General features: G+C 33.6%; 1 protein-coding gene across 4 annotated transcripts in view; it reads right to left on the bottom strand.

Annotated features, from left to right (window-relative positions):
- The window catches only part of LOC141456288 (uncharacterized), a 61,918-nt gene that overhangs the window by 20,257 nt on the left and 14,126 nt on the right, over window positions 1–27,535 (bottom strand). For 3 of the 4 annotated variants that reach the window (XM_074132156.1, XM_074132157.1, XM_074132155.1), the window contains one exon: window positions 48–120. In XM_074132156.1, the coding sequence (XP_073988257.1) occupies window positions 48–120 (73 nt within the window). Of the gene's footprint in view, window positions 1–47; window positions 121–16,376; window positions 16,434–27,535 lie in introns of those variants that run through there. The other variant, XM_074132158.1, reaches the window with a different exon arrangement.

Here is a 27,535-nt window from a genome sequence, read left to right as displayed (position 1 = left end):
AAATAAATTAAAAAAATTCTGTAAAATGCATGTTAAAAAAAAAATACCGATAAGGTTGTCCGAAGATAGGAATGCATCGTTCCAATCATTAGCGTCCTTAGTTCCATTCGATGTTAGGCCCTGGAAATAAGAGAAAGGAGTTTTAGTATTCAATTATATAATTCAAAATAAATAAATAGTTTTGAAGCAATTGTAATAGTTGTCAGTATAATTTTTCTCCTAATGCATAGTAATAGGCAAAAGACAGCAGAATTTAAGAATACTAAATTGATAAAATGAGGGGTTATAAACAGTCCAAAGCTTTTCCAAGAGTAAATCCCAACTTTGAGAAGTATAATAACATGAATAGGATTTCAGCTGGAAATCATGTCTCAAAAGATGTAGATAGCAAAGCTTATGCTTTGTTTTACAAAATACAATTAAACTAGTTATGCAATGTAATAATATTTTTTATGCAGGTTGTCATATTTTTTACAGATGTTACGAAGAAATGGTTATTTAGTTAGTCAAGCAAAAAAAAAGAAAAAGAGTTGAAAATGTAAGGGAACATGCAAGAAAGATGGTAATAAAAACCAACTTTTAACTGTACTTCCCGTTGATTGAAATTACCCTTGAAAATATACTGTAGTATTTTAAACTGTTATGCGCACTTCGTATTAATAGAAAAACAAGTAGGGTGCGCTGAGTTCGATTGACCACCGTATAGGAGCAGCAGGAACACGGTGAGATAGCTTATCTCTAGTTAGTGGTTTGAATGTTTTACAGATCGACTGACTGCTAAGGTGTTGCACTATCTTGAACAGGTAATGAGACCTCTTATCAACTCATGGAGGCTACCCTCACCTTATAGTCACGTCCAACTAATACTTACAATATTTCAATTCTAAATATATCTATATATAAATTTAAAACACGTCAACATTATTTGAGGGCATTGATGTCAGAGGCTTTATTCAGAGTACAACCGGCTTCTCTGGATATTGTACTCTCGTTTCAACAACCTGTCCATCACAGTGTAAAGTGAGCTCCTAGGAACAGAACATCTAACGGAAAGCAGTTGGATTAGAACCCGGAAACTCTGCATAGCAGGAATCCAGTACGTCAATCACTGAGCTAATCTCTTTCTTATCCATCTCTATTTATTTTATGTTTTCCTTTCTGCTTTGATAGAAATCTCTAGTAGAACAAATCCTGACATTCTTTTGCATTATTTATTACAATCATAATTAGGGGCGAGCGATGGTCTAGTGGTTAAGAGCTTTGGCTTTGTAATTGGGTGATCACCAGTTCGAATCCCGAGTATGACTACTTTTTATTTGTTAAAAAAAAAAAATTGGTTATAGTAAAGTATATGATTGGGTAATGTGCTGCATCTCTGGGGATCCTCAAAATACGTATAACTTTAGAAAACAGTTCATAAAATTTTTGAGATTCCCCGAAAGGACTGTATAAATCTCGCAACCAAAATCAAAAGTTAGAGAAGAGAGAGCACGGCTGATGTTGAAGAGGCACAGGAAATTGTTTTAAGGATAATTTGTTCCTTCTTACTGGTTTTTCCTCACTACACATCCTTTTCCTAGAAAAATCAACACCCAGAGGTGGCGTGCACATTATTTTCCGTAACCGATCGCAGGTTAAGAGGATGTTAAAATTAAGAAGTTACTTTTCTACCCCAATTGAATGTGTTTTCTATAACAATCAGCAACTTCAAAAAATAAACTTCACGCTACACTTATACGTAATATATTATTTTGATAACTACGTTAAGTAAAGGACAATTATTAGACCTAAACGGAAGTGAAACAGTCGATAAAAATAATAATTAAAAAGAACAAAAGTAATCCACAGAAGAAAAGTAACTAATTAACGGAAGGAAAACCATTAATAGAGGTTTTTTTTTAAAAAAAAAAAAAGCAATACGTTAGCTTCAACGACAAAAAAAAATAATGATAAATATATATGTGAGGGAATGAAAGAGAGACTAGTAAAAAGAGAGAAGAAATGCACTACGTTAAAATAAAAATTAGAACAAGTTCTGCATGAATTCTTATTGTGTTAAAATTAGTTTCACCTTTGACATGGAGCCATTGGAAGGAGGAGAAGTGACGTGGCTAGTTTATTTTGTCTAAATATTACCTTCCAGCACAACTATTCAGTAAGCCGACAGTCACACGTTGCATTAGTGAACATCGCAGAAATATCCAGCAACTGGAAAGTATTACTGAGGGTTACCTCAGGATAGAGCTGAGAAGATTGATGAAAGACTAGAACAGGTGTAGCTAGCAGGAGGAGCGGAGAGGATATTGATATTAGGGAATGGTTATCCCTAAAAGGGCCGGTTACCCGCTTCTTCTTGAGCCAGTACTGTCCATAGATGTTGGAGAAATATACACTTTTTGATTCTACACCCTCCTAAATTCTGAAATTATTTAATTTAACCTGGAACCGATAGAAAGCAGCACAGTACTTCGCAGCGGATGTACATTGCTAACGAAATAATAATAATAATTATAATTATCCGAAAAACTTATTAAAACTGTCCGGTGTCCAGTAGGACAGTTGTATAAGGGTTGATCGTCAAAAACTGCACGAAAAAGCGTAACGTTGAAAAACACCCAACTTTGACAATTTTTTTCTCTTTTTCTATAAAAGATAAAATTCCCAAATTTTCTTTAAAATATAGGGCAAACCCTCCTTTATGACTGTAATTTTATTGCAACAACCCAGATTAATTAGGTTTCGAGAAATAAGTTAGTAAAAACTGGAAAAAACTACATTTTTAGAAAATGTTCTTGTTATTGTACTTATTGTTCTTCTTTTATACACTCGTATGTCTTTGACTAAATAAAATGTGAATAATATAGCGCCAGATTATTGGCATTTAATGTAAACACTTTTTGAATATTTTGAACACTTTTTTGAGTGTAACAATAAATGTTTTTACACAGCAATAAACAAGTTTGTAATGAATTCCAAATTAACAGTCAAGACCCGCCCTATGTGAGAGTCTGTTTTAGACATAAACAGAAAATAGTTGAATATTGTAAAAGTTATATATTTATATATTGAAACGATATTCTGATGATGCTAGCAAGTTCTGTATACATTCGAACAGATGAAATACAGTATTTTATTTGTACAGGTGTTGTGTGTGTTCTACCGCCCCTAACTCTTATTTTCTCACACTAACACGTAGACACATGCATCTCTTATTATTTGTTTGCGAGTTTATTGTGTGAGTTGGGCTAAATACGTCAATTCACCAATTCTTTCAACACTACAAAAATATGCTTATATGTAAAATTTTAATTCTGTATATTTATTAATATTATTTTTTATTCATTGGCCGCAAATAGGTGCTATTTTGGTCTAGTAAAGTACAGTGGAACCTCGCATAACGAGCACCTCGCTTAACGAGTAATTCGCATAACGAGTAAAACAAATTGATTCTTATAGCGAGCGATGTTTCGCATAACGATAGTTTTCTAATGACATTTCGCTGACTGCGCAGTTTTCGCTGACTCATCGAAAACTGCGCATTCTTCGATTAGTCATTCCTGTTTACGCATATGCGTTTCATATTCTCCACGTATCTAATGCACTGATACAGTCGAAACCGAACTTCACCGAATGAGTGGTGTATAGGGAAAGTCCATATAGTGACATTTGTGTTTAAATATTGTAACGAAGTTGACCTGGGCAGAGAAGAAAGGCTTAGATTGCTTGTACTGGACAATGCTCCCGCTCATCCTCCAAGTCTACAAAATGATCTTCTTGACGAATTTCAATTTATCAAAATTCAATATCTGCCTCCTAATACTACACCGTTACTTCAGCCTATGGATCAACAAGTAATTTCCAACTTTAAGAAACTGTACACTAAAGGTCTCTTCGAACATTGTTTTGAGGTGACTGAAGAGACAAACCTTACTTTGCGAGAATTTTGGAAATACCACTTCCATATTGTTACATCCCTCAAGATAATCGACAAGGCGTGGGACGGGGTTACCAAAAAAACTCTAATTTCTGCATGGAAGAAGCTCTGGCCTGAAATCCTCGTCGAATCTGGTTTTGAGGCGATTGAATCCGAACCTGTGGAATCTCTAGATAATGAAATTGTGTCTTTGGCCACGGATATGGGATTGACAGTTGATAAAGATGATATTGATGAGCTTGTAGCAGATCATAGTCAAGAGCTATCCACAGAGGAACTTGTTGAGTTGCAACACATTTCACAACAAGAATTGGTGGAAGAGAATTTATTAGACAAAGAGGAGAAAATATCAGAGGAACAACAATCTTCCAGCGCAATAAGAGAAATGTTGAAAGCATTATGCTCGTTAAGCGAGGTTCGACTGTACATTAAAAGCAAGCTTATCTCCCGCAGCACGAAAATTCAAATGTATAAGACGTTGATCTGGCCAGTGCTTATGTACGGCTCCGAAGCATGGACCATGTCAAAAGCAGATGAGAAGTCCTTGGCGGTATTCGAGCGGAAGGTTCTCCGTAGAATTTATGGCCCCTACGTGATGGACAGAACTGGAGGAACAGGAAAAACCGGGAGGTATATGCTTTGTTCGAGGAGCCGGATATCGTCAAAATTGTAAAACTCGAAAGACTGTGATGGGCAGGGCACTTGGCAAGGATGGGGGATGAAGAAATATCCAAAACAATTATGGATGGTAGCGTACAAGGTCCCAGGAGGGTAGGCAGAACAAGAACGCGATGGCAGGATTGTGTGGCAAAGGATGCTTTGGCAATGCTTGGATTCCGTAACTGGAGGGCGGCTGCGCAGGAAAGAGACCCTGGCCAAGACTCTTCATGAGTTGTAGCGCCATTTAAGAAGAAGAAGAAGAAGATTTTTTATTCATAGAATGTTAACATTTTAATAAACATACATAAATATCCCATACACACATAGATGGCGATAGATGTCACTACATAAACTATAACTTTTCAAAAATAAAGTCTGGTTTTTAATGAAAAGACTGGTTGCATCTGAGATGCGACTTTTGGAGACGTAGTTGCGAACTTGAAAACATACATCTAGATAATACAAGGAATATTGGGGAAACAGTAAGTACAAATTGTACAAATAATGAAGCCAAAAGGCTGTTTTAGAATAGTAAGGGCGAGCATATTTTTTGAAGAAAGAAAATGGACGTCCTAGAGATGCAATGATAATTAATTACAAGGTGAATAATTGTCCAAATATTTTAATAATTACAAAATTAAAAAAAAAAATATATAGAGACAGTCCTGCAAACCAAACTGTTTCCAAGCAGCACTAATTAAACAAGCCCGCAGAACTATACAAAACTGCATGACATTATGATTTCCATTTAAGGAATGTTTACTGATGTGAACAGCTGTAAACAATGCATTTATAATTATAACAAAATAAATAACCGTTTCCATCTTATTTGTTTATTTAGCAATGGGAATATTTATCAAATTCAATTTTTAATAAACAAAATATTTTGCGTTAGCGGCAGACGAAGGATCAATAGACTGATTGATTTCACATAAGAGAAGGCTCTCCAAAAAAAAATAAAATATACAAGAAATAAAGGTAGCAATATTTGAGACAAATTCTTGTATTGAAAATAAAATGAAAAATACGTTACAGATAATTGGCATAAAATAATAAAAATGACCCTACATTTCAAATGTTATCGCTCTGGCAAGTTTATCAAACTAATTATAATAATGACAATAAGGGGGGAAAAAATTGTAATTTATTAGTTTATATTACAATCCGAAAGAAATGTAGCCAATATACCTGTATGTAAATAGATATATTTAATACGATAGTGTTAGTGTAAGTATTATCGGTAATAGAACTGAGGAAATATGTTTCAAGTGCATGTGTGTGTATATGTTTTATCATTTTAAAATTTAAAGATAAGAAATTATCGTGGGAACTGAGGAATTAGTTCCCTCACTAATATACCTTCTTCCCTTCTAAGCCTAGCTATATTAAAAACAAAAATTATCAATATCCATTTTATTTCCGCTAAAAACAAATATACCTAAATAATTAAATAGTAAAATCGAAAAGATTATCACCATACTTCCTGATAAAAGTGACGCCATTAATTGCTACCTTTTTCTAATTAGAGATCTCCTTTTTTTTTAGACAAGCTAGTTGCTTAAATGGAGCCTTTTTCGTGAAAATGTCCAAAACTTTAGAAATTGTTCAAGTCAAGCGAAAAATATATTTCTACCAAAAAACCTTATTGTCACATCCTCCTCTATTAGCATCACTAGCAACAAGTATGAACTTTTTATGATTCTGAGTTCCTGTTTATAGATAGATAAGAATTACGATGTCATACAAATTATAAAAACTAAATTTTGAAGAGCTTAAAATATGATCGAACACTTAACTGAAGTTTTGTAAACTACTTGGGCGAAAAAAGAATACCCTATTCGGGTTTTCAGTTAAGAACACAATTTGGGTATATCTTGAACCATAGATTCTACCGGCGACTGTAGAAAATGGAAATATATGTATTACAATCTTGCACGTTAATAACGTTAAATCAGCTGTAATTGATGCCTATATATCTAGGACATTATATGGGTCGATTGCAAATAATGTTTGTTAGTTTATCTCATAAGTGATTTTTTTTTCTATTACAAATAATTTAATTTATTTAAATACTTCTAAAATAAGGAATACTTTCTTTTAACATTCTTACTTTGGCTGTCGGAAAGCATATGTGAAAAATTAAGAATTAACTAGTTTATCCAAAACAATTCATAGGTAACTTTATATCCACACGGATAAGAATGCATAAAATAAGATATAAATCAATTTTTATCAAATATAATACAAAATTTTGTTGAATTCTTTTTCAAACTTTGTATTTTCCTAAATTAAGTGAGTCAAGAGTAAAAACTATTTACAAAATTAAGGGCAACTGAATCAATTCTTTTTACCCTTACATTTTCTTTTATAATTTTTGTCTTCTTTTAAGAAGAAAGAACAGTTTTGAGATTATAAATAAAAGAATTAGAGCGTCTGAAACGATAATGCGATTACTTCTAATTTTAATTCGTAAAAATCATTTTTCCATCTAGAGAGATATTTTTTTTTAATTTGAAATATAGTTTATCAAGGTTTATGTAAAGAAGTCTAACTTAAGGGCAAGGAAGCCAAAAATATTTTCGTAAATATAACTCGATTACATTTTGTTTTACTTTTTCTTTACATCCCAAAAACTTGCTTCTCAAAAAAATAAATTAACATATAATTATAGTTTTCTGGATTCACATTTTCTTATCAAGTGAGAAAGAAACAGGTATAGAAAGTATACAGTATTTTCAAGTGAAAAATGGCATCTTCAACGAGACATGCATAGCAGAGATTTACAGAGAATTCTCTTATAAACACACCAAAAACTTTAATCTATAATACATAGTGGTTATATCTAAAGAAAGATAAATTACAGTATATTATGCCAGACCCAACCATTATTAGACCTATCGTCGTCATATATGCCAACGAAACATGGGTGCTCAGCAAATCAAAATGAAAAGAACCTCGAGATTTTGGAGATAAAAGTACTCAGAAAGATATTTGGCAAGAAGTGCGTTAATGGCGAATGGAAAATAAGGAGAAAAAAAATGTGAAGAATTGATGGAAACGTCTGGAGTTCCAAGTATAGTCGCCCAAATAAAGAAAAGGAGATTAAGATGGTTAGGAAGCCTACGTATAAGTTACTCTTATTAATAAAAAAAGGTGCAAGAATTCGATGGCGCCCTCTGATGTTGAGGAAGATCTCCCTCGAGTTGGAATGAGTAGATGCCCCCCCCTTGAGGCCGCAGACCGGAACGAATGGAGTAAACTTATTGAGGAGGTCCAGGTCTTACTCTAAAGACTGTTGTAACGAATAGTAAGTAAATCCGGCGGAAATAAATTTAAAAAATTAGTACTTTAACTTTCTAGGAATAGAATAAATAAAAATGGAAATCTCCTCTTGGACGGTAATATCAATAAGGATCCTGAGAAGGCTTCACGCGCCATTAATAACTGGAAATGAAAATAAAACCACTAATACTGAAACCTACCAGCACCTAATTCCTCTATATGCCAGTAAAAATTACAAACAATTATACTTCCTAAGATTATTTAGGATTAACGACAAGTTTAAAGCTGAAGTTGTTGGAACTGAAAAACCTACAAGAATATTCAGTTGAAAACTGTATGGCAATAAGTTTAAAAAAAAATTAATTAGAATTATTATTCTTCACCTTTAATCAACAATCTAGTCTTGGAAGTCCTACTTATAAAACTAAAGTACAAAGGTGGTGACAATTAAATATGTTCTCAAATTTAAAGTTATAAGGAAATGTATAAGGGAATGAATGAAAACGCCAGAGTTGAAGCAGAACTAGTTGAAGATTTTGTTTACTTATATCCCTCTTAAAAGACAGTTTTTAACAATTATACTGTAAAATAAACAGTGTTGTTTCAATTCTTGAGAATAATATTTAATAACTAAAAATGACTGTAGTAAACAAATTATAAATAAACATAAGTTTGTTTTGTTCTCTTGTTTTCAGATATTTCTTTTTTTTCTCATGTAACTTTTTTTTTTATGGCACACTTGTAAGCTGCAAGTTAAGCTCTCCGGAATGAGGTGTGAGGAAAGGGCAAAGATATGACCGTCTGTAAGGGGGGGGGGAACTGACATACATAATTCGAAACGAAAAAGAAAAAAAGTGTTTTTGTTTGCTTTTGTGCGTACGCCACAACTTGAAAATATATACGCTCTCGTGTAAACATAGAAGTACTCAGTTACTACACTTAGCACTTAGTATCACCCTTAAGTTCTCCTTAATGGAGATTAGTAGTGGTAAGGATGGAGTTAGAAAAAAAAAATATAAATACAAACACAATCGACACTTAATTCTGTTGAGTTAAGCTTTTTTTTTAAAATAATATTATTTAATTTTTGTTATGACTTAGACTGATAAAGAGTGCTACGTGTGTATTAAAGTTGTTTTGACTGACCTTTGTCATTTGTAATAAGTTCTTTGTAAAAGCCCACTTCAAAAGAAACTAAATTTATTTACCAGCAATATGTCTTCTTTATGTCCATCTTGTATGCATCAAATATTTATTGTTACGTTCTCTGTTTATCCTTTTTTAACGTATTGAAAGTAACTATTTTGTATTCCGGTTATGTACCGCACTTTACTGTTCCTATAGTATCAGATTTTTAGAAATAATAATTTTATCCTCCTAATCGAATATAATTTAAAGAGCGTCCTATGCAAAACAAAAAATTCCACAAACTAGGTTCTCTCTACTTCACAGTGAACTCTCCATTCGAATTGGGCAATAACTATAACCTACTTCAGCATTATCAGACAAGGTTATAAAGCAAGTGCAGATAGATAAGCCGTCCAAATAAGCTAAATACAAACTAATTAATAATTAATTATAAAACATGTGACTTTTTTTTTTTAATCTCTTGGGTACACTCTTCCAACAGTAGTAGTATTAACCGCAATATCCCTTACAAGATATGACGAAATATTACTAAATAACCTTGGCGTCACTTTAGCATTCTTATCATAGGAAATGCAGTAAAGACAACGTCTAGAAATGTTCCAAACTTTTTTTTATTAAATTTTTTTAACTTTAACTTAACATTTTTTAACTAGTTTTCAATTCTAACTATAAAATGGAGTAAAATTAATTCTTTTATCTTAATTTCTTATAAGAAATTTTAAGAATAAAACTGTCGGTAAACCAGTCACATCCGGTTTTAATGGATTTTGCCTATAAACTTAGAATCTAAGGAGATAGGGCTAACAAATCGGAATGTTTACCGAAATTAAGCTTTTGAGAGTATTCAATGTTGGACTTCCTCTAAAGAGCTGTAAGAGAACAGAATGGTGGTAAACCTGAATCTCTTCGTTAAAGTATGGGGAAGAGAGTTCCGGTTATCTTGTTCCTGACTTATCTCCATAAATAAATAAGAGACAAACATGAAAAAAAAGGTCGTCGGCACAACTCAGAGAGTTTATTTAAAGTTCTAACTTTATCATCTTCTTAACAAAAAAACTTACAATTTTAAAAAGTTAAGTCTAAGGGTTGATTAATCGATAAAAGGTACACACAAAATCAGCAAGAACCGAAGTGTTTCATTCTTACCTCAGTTCGTAATTTCAGTTATTGTAGAACTGTTCGAGAAAACATGTGTTTTATTCGATTTTACATAAATTATTTTACATAAATTTTAGTTTACAAGAAAACCTAACTGTATACTGCATATTAATAAATAAAAGTCGTGTGAGTGTGCATCACAGATGTTAAATATTAAATAGGAAATAAAATAAGTTAATAATAATCAACTAAGCCGAAAATTACCGACAAAAACCGATCGCATTCGGCTAGTTAAAGAGAAAAGAGAGAGAATTGTAATATAAACATCATGGCTAAGGCAGGTTGGGTTACAGATCCAGTAATTCCTAGAATCGCGGTTCTCTAACCCATCGTGCCTTGATGGCATAGGTTTGTGCTGACTTTACATAAATATAGTCAGTTTATCCACTATATCTCAGGAACGGAAAGTCGCAGACGTTTCAAATTTCATATTTAGTTCAAGTGATGCCACCGGAAGCGACAATAAATTTTTGGTCAAAATAGCTCCACCGGAAGTACCACTTTACTGAATAGATTTTACACTTTTTTAACTTTTTCTCAAAAATGGCTACTTGGATTTTCTCCAAACTTGGTATAATTATAGCTCTCAATTAGTTCTACAACTTTTATTCGAAACATTTTTCTGTAATACTTCGATTAAGGGCACTTTTGGGGGAGGGGTGGTGGATCAGACCGGTAGAACCGCAGTTCGCTGGAATATATGGACTTACACTTAATGATAGCTACTCTTTATTGGACAAATAATTTGTTTATGAAAATGGCGAGCATTAGGTGACATCTAATAAATTCTAAACATAATTAATGCAAATTTAATGGCAGTAAAATTACTTAAATGATTCCAATTATTGTAATAAAATGTCCATTGAATGTGCAATTTTGGTGGTAAATAAATAAAGAAAATTCGACTTGATCACAATACTTCTTTATTTGGGACAGAGGTGTGGAAGTAAAAAATAAGAAACACAACAACTGAAGGTAAACAAACCAATGATGTATTCAGTTTTGTTGCCTAGACTCAAACAATGGTTAGGTTAGAAGAAAGGATTTAGAGCCAAGAAAGGAATCTATTCTTCTCACTGAGTCAAATATTCTCGAAGATACTTGATACTAACTTTTGCAACTTGAAAAAAAAGAAGAAATGGTTAGTTCAAGTTTCAATAAAAATATTTAAAAAACGTAGCAAAGTATTCAGAAAAACTAACAATTGTGGCTGAGGAAACAACTATCACAAATTTACTACACCTGGTAGCCCTTAAAAAAGTTCCTTCGGCCTTACAACTCACCAACTCTTACACACGGAAATTTGCTAGCAAAAATTTGACATCGCAATAATTCCTCTTACTGTAATTGCAGGAAGTGAAAATAAAAATAGAAAACAAAATATAATTGAAATTTCCTTAATTTCTAGGCACCCACTATCTCCGTCCATTAAAAAGCATGGCATATTTAACCAAATTAAAAAAAACGAAAAAAAAAAACAGATAATTATTGCCACAATATCTATGGAACTTTAAAAATAAAATATGAAAAAAAAGGTAAAATTTAAAAAGCAAAAACAAAAGAAAAATAATATGACAAACATTAGTACCAACGTAAAAATTCTAAATTATTTGTTGGTGTAATTTCATTGGTGGAAACCGTCAACCATTACTTTGTTTTTATCTCTATGGATGATTGGTGAGTTCCCTTTATTAGTTATATACATAACTAATATAATATAGAGAAGGAAAGGAGGGGGAATTTTATAGTAATAAAATTTAAAAACGTGGCAATTTTTTTAAATATTTGTATTTTCATAAGTTCATTTTGTGATATTGGTACCAATAACATAATTGTGTGAAATATGGGAAGAATATTCGTATTTGTAAAGGTTTTTATTTATTTACTTTGGTTTAAGCTAGTTTCCAGCTAAAGTAGACCTTTTATAGTAAAAGTTGTAAAGAAAAAGTAAATTCTAAAAACTGATACACGTCTGTCTATTGGGACATCAATAACTCAAACAGAAAGATGACTTAAGTTCGAATAGGACATTTTGTTTAGTTGCAGACAAGAAGTCAGGGGCTCTTTTTTTTTTTGTGAAAATCAGGCCAGCCAACATTATGTACCGGAAATGCAAATTTAATAAAAACCGTTCCTTTCGATTTCCCTACTTTGTAATTATTATTATTTTTTTTTTGAAGAGGAAGTGCTATATTTGCCGAAATTTTAACGGAAGAACTTTGTGATAGTCTCTATCGATTTTCTAAAAACATCTTATACACATAAAAAAAAAGACCTAAATGCAAATGTTTGAAACTATTTACAGGATAAGAGAAAGAAGATTGTAAACCACACTTCCAAGGGATGATAGCGGCGCTGCCATGTGGCCTAACATGAAGAGGTTAAATTCAGTTACTTTACTACTAGACTGTAGTAGATATACTATAAAATGTTCAGCAAAATAATTGTTGAAATAAAATATAAATAATTTGGACTAATAACTGTAAGAGAAAATTGTTTTGTGTAAGAGAAAGAATGTGTTATGAGTTAATACATTATTTAGAGGGCCAGTTAAGAAATAAAATAAATACAGAAAAATAAAAATTAACTTAGAGGTTAAAAATTACATGTCAAATCTATAAAGAAATTATTACAGGGCAAATTTAATTCCATGGGAGATTCGGAGCGAATTGGGGTGAAAGCAAAAACTCCGGAGTTTTTCAGAAAAAAAGTGAAATAACAAAAGAAACTTGTTTGAAAATTACACTTCAGTTTTATTTCCAAATAAAATGATGCCAATGTTAACAACTAGTAAAGTGAAAACCAATACAAAAATGCATAAAATGATTCAACGCTGGAATCGAAAGGATGGGAAAACATCATGCATAACACAAATTTATGGTCAATTAAAAAAAAAAAAAGATAAGCTTCGTTGTTAAGAACATTGAAAAAAACAAAAAAAAAATCTAACAAATACATACCTTTACTAGTTTATTATAAATTGGCGGGTATATTAGATCTAATGGTCGCCTGGATAACTTGACCACCTGACTATTTGTTGAAGACTGAAAAGAAATTGTCCGAGCTAGATCCAAAAGAGTGGGGGCATAATAAAAAAATGAGGAGTCAAAAAAACAAAAAAGTAGGGGTAACTTAGTTATCCCCCACTACGTTCAAATCGGCGCAATGGCGTTTGTATCGGCAGTGGGAAAACAGTTTGCATTTATTTAATTAATTATTATTATTTTTTAAAAATATTGCTATTTAAATAAAATATTTTGTTTTACAAACCAGAAATTGTTTCAAATGATTTTTTTTTTCAAAATGTCAGCGCCTAGATTATCCATAAACTTAGTATGATACATTTCCCCAATACTGAATTAAACTTTTGTCCAATAAAAGTGGTATTACGAAGTTATTGGAATCTAGACAATCACTCATTTGATTTCAAATGTTTCATTTCTAATTGGGTAACTGCTGAAGTACAGCCCTTTTTACAACTGAGAAAGATGTCTTGCTATAGAATTACGAGGAGGTACAATAGAATAAATCTCTTGATGGAAAACTACACCTTTACAGAAATTTTAAAGAGAAAAACGAAAGGAGTTATGCTAATTCAATGCAATAGAATGTCATGTGTATGCTACAATATTCTTATATCGTCGATGTGTTCTATATTCTAAATTCGAACTAAGGTTTAGCAAAGTATCTGAGATAATAAGGAAAAAGTTACCTAGCTGAATAGAGTAAAGAGTGCGGCTTTAACCCAAATCCATTACGATCTAACATCTACTTTGGCCATCTAAAGTAAGCATGTAAAGGTGGGTAACATGTCTACAGGTTATGACGTTAAGTTCATCGGCTAAACTCCAAATATTTGCACCCAACAATTGACATTAACTTCTGTTTTTATGCCAGTGTACTCGTATTTGTTCGTTTTATTGGTCTGGACATCGTCAGCCAAGATGGCTAAAGGAAATGGCTACTCAATTTCACCTTACCAGAATGCAAGCCACGTGATAGGAGAGTGCTCCTTCTGGAGGTTTCACTCTCTTGTGGTTACCAGATGAAAGATAACTATATCGGCGACTGTTATCACTGGTTTACATTGAAGTTTTGATTAGGTGGTAATTATATTCCGTTTAAGTGATCGGGTCTACTCTAAAATTTATCTGCAGAAGGATCTTTGTATGGATAATCCTATAGTTCTTGTCCCCCATAATCCTAGAGAATGTTCAGGCTACTCCATTATCCTCTCACATCCTGTATTAATACATACAACAGATAATGCAAGCTGCAGTTCACTACTCGATCATATGCTATGACGTTTTATTTTAAACGGTTACTACATTTCCTTTAATGATAAGGGATTCCTAGAAAAACAGCCGATTGGTGTCCCTTCTACTAATCACGTAAATTTGTGTATGTTCGTGGTAACTATTTAGAATAATCTGCATCTTGTTTTGCGGTCAAACGACATCAGTCTGTAGTTCGACGGTACGTGTTGTGTAGCTAAGAAATTAGGTACGAGTTTTTAATTTGAAAATGATTGTCTGCTATTTTTGTTTATCGTGGACATTACCTAGTTAATTTTGAGCGTAGGAGTTTATAAACGTTTAGGAAATACAGGTTGCCTATAGATTTTTAGTTATATGATCTAGATTTAGTTCCATTTTGTACAGATGTCTCCATAAAAGTGAAATGCCCTATTAAGGTAACAAAACAGAGGATCTAGGAAGATCCAACATCTCATTTTGGCGTTTTAATAATACAAATTAATAAAATTTTTGACAATTGACTGCAAACATTTGAAGTTTTCCATACCAGGAACTAAACCAGTGAAAGACAAATCAATAATTAGTTACCGGGTACCTTAAATTAGCAACTATCTGAATTCAAATTTCTACAAAACTTCTGGAGCTATTGTAATCCACCAATAAGAGCGGAAGTCCTGATTGGTAGTTGGACGTTAAGCCCCGCCTGAAAAAAAAGGCGATTCCTTTAATAAGAGCGGAAGTCCAATAGTTTAGCCTCTCATATCATTTAACCTGACACATGATCCTGCTTATCCGATTTAATTTAATATTTTTATGTATTTTCTCAAAAAGCCCCCCTCTCCCTTAGAAGAAAATTAGACCAAAATTGGGTTGATTTTTAAAAATTATTTTATCAAACAGCACCAATAATTGTAATTGTTACCACAATGGTTCATTAAAATTATTAATTAACAAGGAAAATGTAGTATTTAATATTTCCCAGAAATTGATTTTTTTGTTTTTTGAAAGCAAATTTAAAGAAAAAATGGAACAAGATAACGATAGTGAAATTTTTTTGAAGTGGAACATGTTATCGGATATAAGCTCATTAAATTTATTAATTTAGTTTTCATTATATTTATTTGAAAATTTTTTGGTGAAACGCCTAAAACCATTTCTTGAAAGACAATAAACTAATTATATCGTAGTAAGTTTGTAGCACTTAGTAAACATTTCCAGATAAATTCATTTTAGAACAGTTCCGGAGAAGACGGATGGAAGACTGTAAAGAGCCTTAAAATGAGTCACCAAAACTTCTAAATTTAGAGAAAACTGTTAGAACAGATGGGCAAATTTCTCGAAATCCAAATGAATTCATTTAATTTTTTATCTTATTTTTAAAGAACTTCTTCTTGAAACTTTGGACTTCTCTGTTAAGATCCGATGCACTGAATGTACTACATGACTTTCACATTACTGAACGATAAAATTAAACAGGTCATGAAATGAATATCTTAAGAGGAAAACTATTCCAAGAATGTTTCATCACAATCACAACTTCATAGCTACTTGTTCTAAGCGCAGAAGGCCAACGGAAAAATAGATATTTTTGCTTCATTCATTCTAAAATCTAAATTAAATGCCTAAGATTTACTAGATATTTCGTCTCCCTCAATAGGGATAAACACCTGAAGTTATAGTAAATTAGTAATATAGTAGAATGAAGATTAGCTTCAGATGAGATGGATAATAAATAATATTACTGTTGTGGAACTAATGCTAAATGTATCATATCAGCCATTTTAATGCAATTAACCAAGGATAATGTATTTAAAAAAAAAAATGGCCTTCCTAAAAACCATCGTAATTTTCATGACGTAAAACTAAATTACCTAAGTTTTAAAACAGATCAAATTTTTAAATTAATCGCTTTAAGTTACTGAAATAACAATACATACCAGTATTAATAATTGATAGGAATCTATCACAGTGTAAGTCCGTAGAAGTCATGCTGGACACTGACTGATTGGTAATCACTAAGTCTCGGAGAGAGAGGGGGAGAGAGGCGTTAAGTGGAGGTGGGGGGTGTGATTCACCGTTTTCGTCAATAAATAAGGAAAAGAATGTAAACAATTTAAATAAAATGGATGTCGTCTTGAAAACAGCTGTCAGTAAAATGAACAGTTATCGTTGGTTTTGTGGGTATATAAATTAGGTGCATGAAGATATGAAGGGAAATGTGGGCAAGGAGTACAACACTAAGATACTGGTGAGGATAATCTCCAAGTTGGATGACCACGCTGTACCTGGTGCACTTAGATTGAAGTTAAATGGAGAAAATCATTTAAAATAAGCCTAGAACTGATTTGCAAGATTAATAGCGTCAAACGACAAGATTCACACAGATCTAATCTTCACCCTTACGATTGATTCTTTGAAAGTTAATGGAATTCTATCATTGTACTACGTATTACTCTATGTATGGACTTCGTTTCAGCCGACCATAGTGAACGTAGAAAATAACTTAAACTTTGAATTCCGTATGATCAAGTACGCCTGTTCAGAATGACATTGAAAGTCGTTCGATGCTGTAAAATGCACGTACAGTCTCCGCTAAATTTAACGCCAATAAGATCATTCCATTTCTTACAACTAAAATCTGCATCATCTGATACAATATCGAACAGAAGTCGATCGAATGAAATTGAAAATGAATTAATTCATTAACCTAGTCAGAGTTGGTGAAAAGGTTGGATTGGTTGGTTATTAATGAGAATATAATATACATGCAGGAGGGACAGCAGAACACCCTGGCCTAGTAGATTTAAGAAACCTTAATATTGGAAGAGGGTGGGTCCAGAGTTTCAGAATCAGTCGACATAAAAGTGCTAACTTATATCTATGTCTCGAAAGTGATTCTCTACAAGAACTTATTCGGCTGGTTTTCTTATAAATAAGACTATACGTGTATGTGTATATAAGACTTGTTCTCCATCTTGTCTTGATGGATAAAGCCAAAGATTTTAAAGAAGATCGAGGGAGCTGTTTTGGAAAACATATAAAAAAAGAAGTGAAAAATGTATTTAGTAAATCAGTACTTTGGGTTGAGGAATTTCGATCACTAAGTTAACAGCCAATTATCTAATAACTTCTCCTTTAAACTTTTACTTCAACTCAATTTCGAAATTATGATTTGATCGCAATACGCACTTTCCCTACCTAGTAGACAAAAATTAAAGAAGACATTCAAGTAAAGACAGAAGTTTTAAAATGGAGGATCCTCCCCATAAAATTATTTTAAAAATAATAATGCTTTAAATATAATTTAAATTAAAGATGTGTACTGTTAGAAAAATAATCTTTTAGTAACTTAATTTCTAGAGTCAGAGAGACAAAATTATGTTAAAATCCTTTCCATAAACCATTGGTATTTCCGGTCTTCGAAACTCCCTCCAATTTTCCCAATTCTACTCCTCCCCCATAACAGTAAATAAGAGTGGTTCCTCAATTTAATATAAAAATGTAAGCACAAATAAGCTCCTTCTCCAGTGTAGTTATAAAGAACAGGTGTTGGAAGTATTATCGAACTGAGTTCCTAACATTATCTAATAATAACTTATAGAATAGGAGATAACGATAATCGCTAGAACAAACACAAACATGCTCTAATATTGGCTGTTATTTTAGCTCTTGGTTTTCAATTCTTTCACGGGCTGTTCATATTGTACAATTAGAAATGGGGAATTTCATAGCAGTTAGCTTTCCTACGACATTTTGACTCGATAATGGAATAAAGTGAATCAAAATAAATGCACACGACTTTTTTCTTGCAACTTAATAGGTTCTAACTTGAGCATTCTATCGAAACTTCAAATTTTAAAATTATGAAGCAAATTGGGTGGAAGGAAGCGTAACAACCCCAATTTCCCGTATATTTTCTTAAACGAATTGTTTCAGAAAAATGTTTCTAAATAACAAGACTTAATTTAATTTTGAGCACATTAATTATACAGAGTTCAGAGACAAATAATTGTAGCCATTTTCAAGTAAAAATTAATTTCTTTTAATTTGTAGAAGACATAAGACCGTAAATAATTCTGAAATGGTTCTTTACAGAAAAGTAAAAAACCACTGCGATATAAAAGAATTTTGTGGCTTCCTAAGATGTTAGTTAGGGTGCTAGCATAGGGTTTGCTAGACCAATTAGATGCACACATACAACCTTATCTCGCCGGCCCTATGGGTAACTTTGTGAGAGCACGAAGTGTCAGTTTCCCAGCATAAGGAAATCCATAAGAAAAATTGGGAACCATCTGATGGAAGGACTCGTAACCAGATCAGATTATATAGCTGATAGGTGGGCGGCTTGCAACAGATATTCAAGATGAGTTTTAGAGGTGCGCAATGTGATTCCAACCATTTCTTGGTAAGAAAGTCAGCTGGAGATCTGAAAATAGGGTGTCCCTATAATTTAGGGAAAACGAAGTGAAGAAAATATAAAAGAAAGATTTAAAGAAAAAGTAGAAAGCAGTTTACAATCAGGATAATGCAGCATTCATCTAAATAAAGAGAGCGTTGATTGATGCTGCGGAAGAAGTGCTTGGAAGGAAGACCCATGAGAGGAGAGCAGACTGGATTGATGAGGAATGTGAGATTGCTGTCAGAGTGAGGAATGAAGCACGAATTGAAATATAACTGGTCCAATAGCAGAGTTTGAAGTAGAGAGTAACCAGTGGTCAGGTCTAAGGGCAAAACTCTCAGTCTGAAAGCTTCTCCATTAAAAGAGGGTTGAGACAAGGTGATCCGCTAACCTCCGTGATATTCAACCTAATGCCTATAAATGGCCAAAGAATCAGGAGTGCATCATATTCAATAGGATGACCCAAGCAACACTCGGCGTATGCAGATGATGTACTAATAATTACTGGAACAAATATAGCATTTGAATAAGTTTATATTTTGTTTACTTCTGGTATTGATGCTTTGGCTATCCAAGTCTCTCTGGACCCATTAAGCTATCCCCCAAGAAATAGCGAATAACAAATCAAAATAACTAAATAATAATAACAAATCTAGACCCGGACTTCAGCTACGTAAGATTCAGATCAGCCAGAATAGATTGGTCTGCACTTGGAGAGGTAGTACACGGGCAGAGTAAGGAGTTCATTGTCAACCTTTTCCTAACATCTCGAACTTCCTCAGGACAAACTGTTTTCTTCTCATTAATGCTACAAAAAATGGGGGACTACTATAAGTCACATTATATAGAGTTATTTCCTTTAAGTACAATGCCCAGTACGAGGTACAACCTCGAGAGTGTCCGGAGAAAATGTAGGTTTTCGGTTAGCCTAGGGAAACTGGCAACGGTTTTTTCAGGCTGACCTAGCTGCAATTAGGTTCTGTGCTACCGAGATTAATGGGAGAGGAATTATTAATTAATTCTCGGACAGCCAGGCTGCTCTACGAGCTATTAGTTCCTAACAGGTCAACTCAAGCCTGGTTTGGGACTATCTGGGTGTCCTGAAAAAAATTAGTGACCAAAATAAGGTCTTTCTGGTTTGGGTTCCTGGTCATTCAGGACATAAGGGAAACGAAGTGGCAGATTTATTGGCCTGGGAAGGCTCTGTGGGACACTTCGTTGGCCTGGAGCCCTATTTTGGGGGCTCTGCCCATTAACCTATGGGTGCGGAGTAGGTCTCAGGAGTGGTGGGCAGAGACAGGCGAAGGTGTTCATCACAGGCTATTCGTCTAGGCTGACTGCAGAATTAATCCGTCAAGGCCGTGGTGCTATCAGGATAACACCACCTATTACCTGGCCATTGCAGGCTCAGAAAACACATGCATCGCATGGACCTGGCAGATGATAGCCTTTGTAGGTTCTGACAGTAAGAGGAGGAAACGGCACTGCATGTGTTCTGTCAGTGTGAGGGACTCGTCTGGCTAAGGTTATTACTTCTCGGGGAGGAAAAACCAAGGCCTGTGATCTTTACCCAAGATTCGCTCTCTAGGATTAAGAGTCTTATCAAATGGACGGGTCTGGAAGGCGAACTTTAGAGTGGGGGGAGCCACAATAGATCCAAGGGGGGTCATAGTGGCTAGTTGAATCTAATCTAAGAGGTACAACCAGGACTCAGAGAGAAGTACATGAAAGACCTACATCTTCTTTAAATCGACTCTCTTCAGAGCCCCAACAAGCCAGTTTGCCTACTATCCAGTTCGTCCATAAAGATGAACTCGGACTGAGCAACTTCCTGAAAGCTGAAGAACCGGAAGTTCTAAGACAAGAAACATGGAACTCTCTAAATAAGTTATAAATTTGATTGAAAAGACTTTTTTTTGCGTTTCCTCATTAATTACAGGAAACAAAGACAGAAATGAAGCTGTTCTAAGCAGATTTAATTTTTTGTGAAGCACTGCCACATAAACAGGAAATCTATTTACAACACCAATCATCCATCATCCTTACATCATTGCAGACTATAATTAATTTGGCCAATATATTTATTTTGTCTTCACTTTCTCTTACTCCTCGAACCGGAAATGTCCATTTTGAGGTCCCCAGAATCCACCCCCATCAAAACCCAAAAAGTTCTAATTTTATAATTCACTCAGGTGCTTAGAAGATGCTGAAATAAGGTTATGTACCACTTTATTGGATAAATTTTTTTAATTTTATGAAGATTGATTCGAAAACTGGGTATGTGTGTTTTCTTTAAACATGGCACTCTTACTGTACGTATGTTTTTGAACGATAACTTTATAAGTGAGGGAGGTGGTAAGGCTACCTTCTTCTTGTCACAATTATTATTATTATTATTTATTGGGGGATAGCTACATGGGTCCAGAGAGATCCATAGATAGCTAAAGCTTCAATCCCAGAAGTAAACAAAATATAAACTTATTCAAATGCTATATTTGTTCCAGTAATTGTTAGCACATCATCTGCATACGCCGAGTGTTGCTTGGGTCAACCTGTTGAATATGATGCACTCCTGATTCTTTGGCCATTTATAGGCATAAGTTGAATATCACGGAGGTTAGCGGATCACCTTGTCTCAACCCTCTTTTATTGGAGAAGCTTTCAGACTGAGAGTTTTGCCCTTAGACCTGACCACTGGTTACTCTCTACTTCAAACTTTGCTATTGGACCAGTTATATTTCAATTCGTGCTTCATTCCTCACTCTGACAGCAATCTCACATTCCTCATCAATCCAGTCTGCTCTCCTCTCATGGGTCTTCCTTCCAAGCACTTCTTCCGCGGCATCAATCAACGCTCTCTTTATTTAGATGAATGCTGCATTATCCTGATTGTAAACTGCTTTCTACTTTTTCTTTAAATCTTTCTTTTATATTTTCTTCACTTCGTTTTCCCTAAATTATAGGGACACCCTATTTTCAGATCTCCAGCTGACTTTCTTACCAAGAAATGGTTGGAATCACATTGCGCACCTCTAAAACTCTTTACATCTTGAATATCTGTTGCTAGCCGCCCACCTATCAGCTATATAATCTGATCTGGTTACGAGTCCTTCCATCAGATGGTTCCCAATTTTTCTTATGGATTTCCTTATGCTGGGAAACTGATACTTCGTGCTCTCACAAAGTTACCCATCTCACATTCCTCATCAATCCAGTCTGCTCTCTTCTCACGGATCTTCCTTCCGAGCACTTCTTCTTATCACCAGAAGAAAGGTAAAGTAATCGCCTATTATTTCAGGCGGGGCTTATCGAGGCTTGACACCGATTAGGTTTCCGTGGACGGGAGCGGAAGCACTTTACTATTTTCTTTTTCTTTTTAACCAATAAAAAGTAGCTACACTCAGGATTCGAACTTAGGATCTCTCACTAACAAATCCACGTTCGTGACCACTACACCAACACCGACCTCATCTGTATGATAATAAAAAGAAGATGAATCAAAAGCGGTACAAAATTTCACAATAACTGAATTGTATTTTTCCTATATTTTAAAATTTTCTCAAATAAGGCTCTTAAGATTTGATTTCAACTTCAGCAGACCTTGTGATTTTTTGTAAGGTATTTCCCGTTCAAAACTATTTCGAACATTTGACACGGTTTAATAATACTATCTTCAACAATGAGTGAAAGAAAGTTATCCAAACATTTGGTTTAACAGTTTTAAGAATCACAAACAAAGATCGACAACAGATATTTCCTTTTTACAAAAAACGGAAAAGGATCACACCTACTTACACAAAATTATATTTAACTACACACATACAAAGTTAACAAAACAAGAGAGAGAATATCATTTACATAGGTTATCTCAAATTGGTTAAAAAAAAATAAAGTTAAAAATACCCGGAAATAGACGCACACTTAAAACAATATACACGCGTGTATGTGTGTACACTTTACATACTCTGACACAACATGTACACCCACAAGATAGGTTGGTCAACGAACGCACCAACCAACTTTCTACAGGAGAACGGAAGGTGGGTAAGGTAATCGTCCTAATAATTGTTATCGCACATTGTGCTTATGACCAATGTTTATGACGATAAAGCTGCCTGGAGAACGCTAAATTACCTTACAATATGTATTTCTCTTGGCAGTTAAACAATTGTTAGAAATTAATTTAATATAATATTTTTAAATTAACTTTAATTCAATACGCTGGAAGTTATTTATTTATTTTTTTAAAACTAATTTCCATGGATGATGTCTAACTTCAAGAAATGACAAAGTTATTTGTAATTATTTGTTGTAAATTTCAATTGAAATTCCTTGAGGAACTTCAACATTCTGATATTAACCCATTTGCGGTGTGTCATTGAATTAAATTTCGTTTTTTAAATCAGTGTAATAATACATTGTGTATAACTACGTAAAAGGAAGTACAATGTGTTCAATTTTCAAAATACACTTTTAAATACACTCTGAAGATCCTTTGATTTGGCCAATCGACTTCTAATTAAAGGCTTTTTAATCTTTTCCTAATGATTCTTCGATTATTTCGTATATTCGATTGAGTACTTTATTTAAATTTTTTTCTCAAAAATGGTTATTTGGAGAACTCATAGGGGAACAGCTCCTTTGCCACCGCGTATAATATTAAGGATAATTATGTTTTTAAATGGATAAAGACAATTCCAGAGAGCAGACACCAACAGATGAATTATTGAAGCATAATCATGCAGATTATCGATTTTTAACTTTTCACACAAAAATAAAAATCTTTTAGATTGCTCTGAGTCCAATTTGTGTTCATTTTAAAACGAAAAAGCACGTAAAGTTTTTGAAAAATGCAAAAATTAATATTTGTTTAAAGAGAAAAATAAATGATTAAATAGGTTATAATAATTGTCTAGTTAGTTCTAGTTTATTACCATGTAATAAATTGGTATTACAGGGAATCATAAAAAATTATTTTTATTGGAAATAAAAATTATTAGAAACAAGATATTAAAATATCCAGTAAATATTTTATACTTTAATGAAAATTATTAATTTTTCTTTACTTATATTGAAATTTATCAATATTTTACATAAAATTGGATTAAAACAATGGAAATAATGAACAAAAAACAAATAGGAATATTATTTCATAATAAATATTATTATTATTAAGGCCTGTGTAGTGTTGAACATTGAATAGATCTAGTTATTAGTGTTTTATGGCTTCTATTCCTATTAATGCTAGTTTATTGGTTATTGTTGGCCTTAGTGAGATCATTAAAACTATGTATTGTTGATAAGAAGGAAGGAAGGAGTTCTGCTTTTCAAACAAACCTCATTCTACCTCATGATGTGGAGACCATTTTAAAAAAGGAGACTATTAAAAATTCATAAAATTATTAATAGAAAAAGTTTGTATGTATGTTAGCGAATACAGTGGTTACTTGTTTTTCTTTACATTAGGTGCAATTTTATCCGCTCCTTCTTTATGATCGAAAACTTCTTTAAAAAGGTTTCTTCCAAAATTTCCAGAAAAAGATTTTATAATTGTTATGTGCATTGAGACAGATAAGCCATTTTAAAATAAAAAATAATAATTAAATCCAACTTGATGACACATCGGTTGGTACAAATCATTTTATCACAAATAAGAATGCCAATTATTCAAACTAAATTTTATATCACCAAATGAGATGGCAAATTGAATTTACGCCATTTTTGTTCTTTATTCGTACAATTTTAAGATGAAATAAAACTTTTTAGAAGGACAAGAAAATTTATATGTAGACCAAAATAACTTAAAAACCATCAAATCATAAAACTTAAAATTTAATACTTTCTGATTAATGGATATATCCTTTAGGAAAAGTGATTGGCCATCTGTTCATAGCCTAACAACGTGAATATGACTTATACTAACATCTTGAACGCTCATACAATTTAGTGACGTTCCACAGAAGTATTCAATAGATACAATAATTTCGGTTTAGCGAATCCACAGACAAACTCTAGTTTTAATATACTCTATCAGTTTTAAACTACAAACATCTTTGTTACAGACAAACGCTAACAATGAAGGGAGCCACAATAATTGTTTTAATTTGCGCCTAGATACAACTTTCGAAAATCAAAGTCACAACAGAAGTTAAGCTGATCGGGAAAAAAAAATCCAAGTACTATATAATTTTCGAACTATTCACATTAAACCTTTTAAATAAAACACACTCATAAAATAATGTGTAATATTTCATTAAATAATGACATCAATTTTTTGTACACATGATACAAAATTCTATTTATAAAATGTCCATCAATTTCGATCGCACCTGTATACATATAAGTAGGGAACATTATGTACACACATGTACAGCTAAAATACTATATTCTCTTTGGAAGGATGGATTAAACAGCGTATAATTCTTGTAAACCAGGGATGAGCAACACGCGGCCCGCCAAGCATTTCTAAAATTGAATTTATTTTATCGACTTTCTCCCATCAATATATTGTTATAAAATTAATTATAATAAAATGGTAGTACATACTAAACCGAAATATTTTTTTATGGCGAGTTACTTGTCGACGACGTTTTTAAACATGCAATACGAACGCGCCGCGTCTGCACGATTTTTTTGTGACGAGATACACACTTGTCGGTGACTTGTTCAAACATGCAATACTGACGTTTCGTAAATTATTAGTAAGAGTTAATCTATGTGCGGCCCGCCAAAAAAAAATTTAAATTTAAATTGGCCCATTGATTAAAAAGGTTGCTCACCCCTGTTGTAAACGATTTATGTGCGTTTTTTGGAAATTTACTGTGATAAAAGTATGTGGTCCTCTCGCTGTTGCAAGTATTTCACCAAATTGAGAAATTAGATTTTGATTTTAAAAGTCCACTTAAAAAAAGATGACTTAGAACGCCATCTATATGTATATTTAGCGCGTGATTATACATCTATATTTTACAATCTCTGTTGACTCTACTAAATAAAAATCTAACCGGAAAGTAAAGTACTGCAGAATCCGCCCGCGCGACTAAACTTAGCGGATGAGAAGATATGAAAGATTGCAGCAGTTGTTCTGTCATCTGTAGATCCTAAACACTTTAAATTGTCTTGGAATTTGGTCAAAAGATAGCCAGAATACAGGATTCCAGATTGGGCATCTGAAAGATATGTCTGGAAGAAGATTTTCATAAAACTGGTTGTAGTTCGTTTTGAGACTGGAGAATGCAAGAGGTGCGCAGACGTGAGGAGTAGGACTAAATGCAAAAATTTAGCAAACAAAGTCCATGAAGGATCATGAAGTAGGTAGGTCAGTAAGTAAAACCGTAAGCACTAAAATAGAATATGAAATTACTTTACATTTAACCTAACAAATTAGACGTCTTGTAACCGGAGACAACTAATCTAAATCTACATAAATCTCTATTATGGAGCAATAAATAAAATCCAAAATATAGACAGGAAATGGGACCCAGTAGATCATACTTTTGCGGATACAGCCTCAGCTACAGCAATAGTGGAAAGAACTTCGCTATTCATTTAAAAAAATTTCTCATACTTTGAAATACGAGGGTCGTTTGAAAAGTCCTTGCAAAAATAAAAACTACTTAATTTTTTGGGGTAAACCTTTTTTATTTTTCAACATAGTCTCCTTTTAGGCTTATACACTTCGTCCAACGCTGCTCTAGTTTGTTGATCCCTTCCGAATAATAGGATTTGTCCAAGTCTGAAAAATAGCCATTCGTTTCTGCAATCACCTCCTCGTTTGAATAAAATCTTTTTCCCGCCAGCCATTTCTTCATATTGGGGAACAAATAGTAGTCCGAGGGAGCCAAGTCTGGAGAATAGGGGGGATGTGAAACGAGTTGGAACCCTATTTCCATTAATTTTGCGACCACAACTGCTGAGGTGTGAGCTGGTGCGTTGTCGTGATGGAAAAGGACTTTTTTGTGGGCCAATCGTGGGCGTTTTTCTTGCAGCTCGGTTTTCAAACGGTCCAATAACGATGAATAATATGCACCTGTAATAGTTTTACCCTTTTCCAGATAGTCGATGAGGATTATTCCTCGCGAATCCCAAAAGACAGTCGCTATAATCTTTCCGGCCGAAGGAACGGTCCTCGCCTTTTTTGGCGCAGATTCCCCCTTTGTAACCCATTGTTTAGATTGTTCTTTGGTCTCAGGAGTGTAGTGATTTATTCATGTTTCATCCACAGTGACGAAACGACGCTTAAAGTCCTGCGGATTCTTCTGGAACAGCTGCAAACCGTCCTTGCAACACTTCACACGATTTCGTTTTTGGTCAAGCGTGAGCAATCGCGGCACCCATCTTGCGGATAGCTTTGTCATGTCCAAATGTTGATGCAAAATATTATGTACCCGTTCATTCGAGATGCCCACAGCACTAGCAATCTCACGCACCTTCACTCTTCTGTCATCCATCACCATATCATGGATTTTATCAATGATTTCTGGAGTAGTAACCTCAACTGGGCGTCCAGAACGTTCAGCGTCACTTGTGCCCATATGGCCACTCCGAAAATTTTGAAACCACTTATAAACTGTTCTAATCGAAGGTGCAGAGTCACCATAATGTTTATCAAGCTCCTCTTTAGTCTCCTGAGGCGTTTTGACTTTCAAAAGGAGTGTTTAATCAACACACGAAATTCTTTTTCGTCCATTTTTTGAA

The sequence above is a fragment of the Rhodnius prolixus genome, unplaced genomic scaffold (genome assembly GCF_049639745.1).
Source record: "Rhodnius prolixus isolate KJV_2025 unplaced genomic scaffold, Rpr scaffold_4, whole genome shotgun sequence".
Taxonomy (NCBI): Eukaryota; Metazoa; Arthropoda; class Insecta; order Hemiptera; family Reduviidae; genus Rhodnius; species Rhodnius prolixus.
Note: the sequence above shows the minus strand (reverse complement) of the source record. Positions and strands in the feature narration are given on the sequence as shown.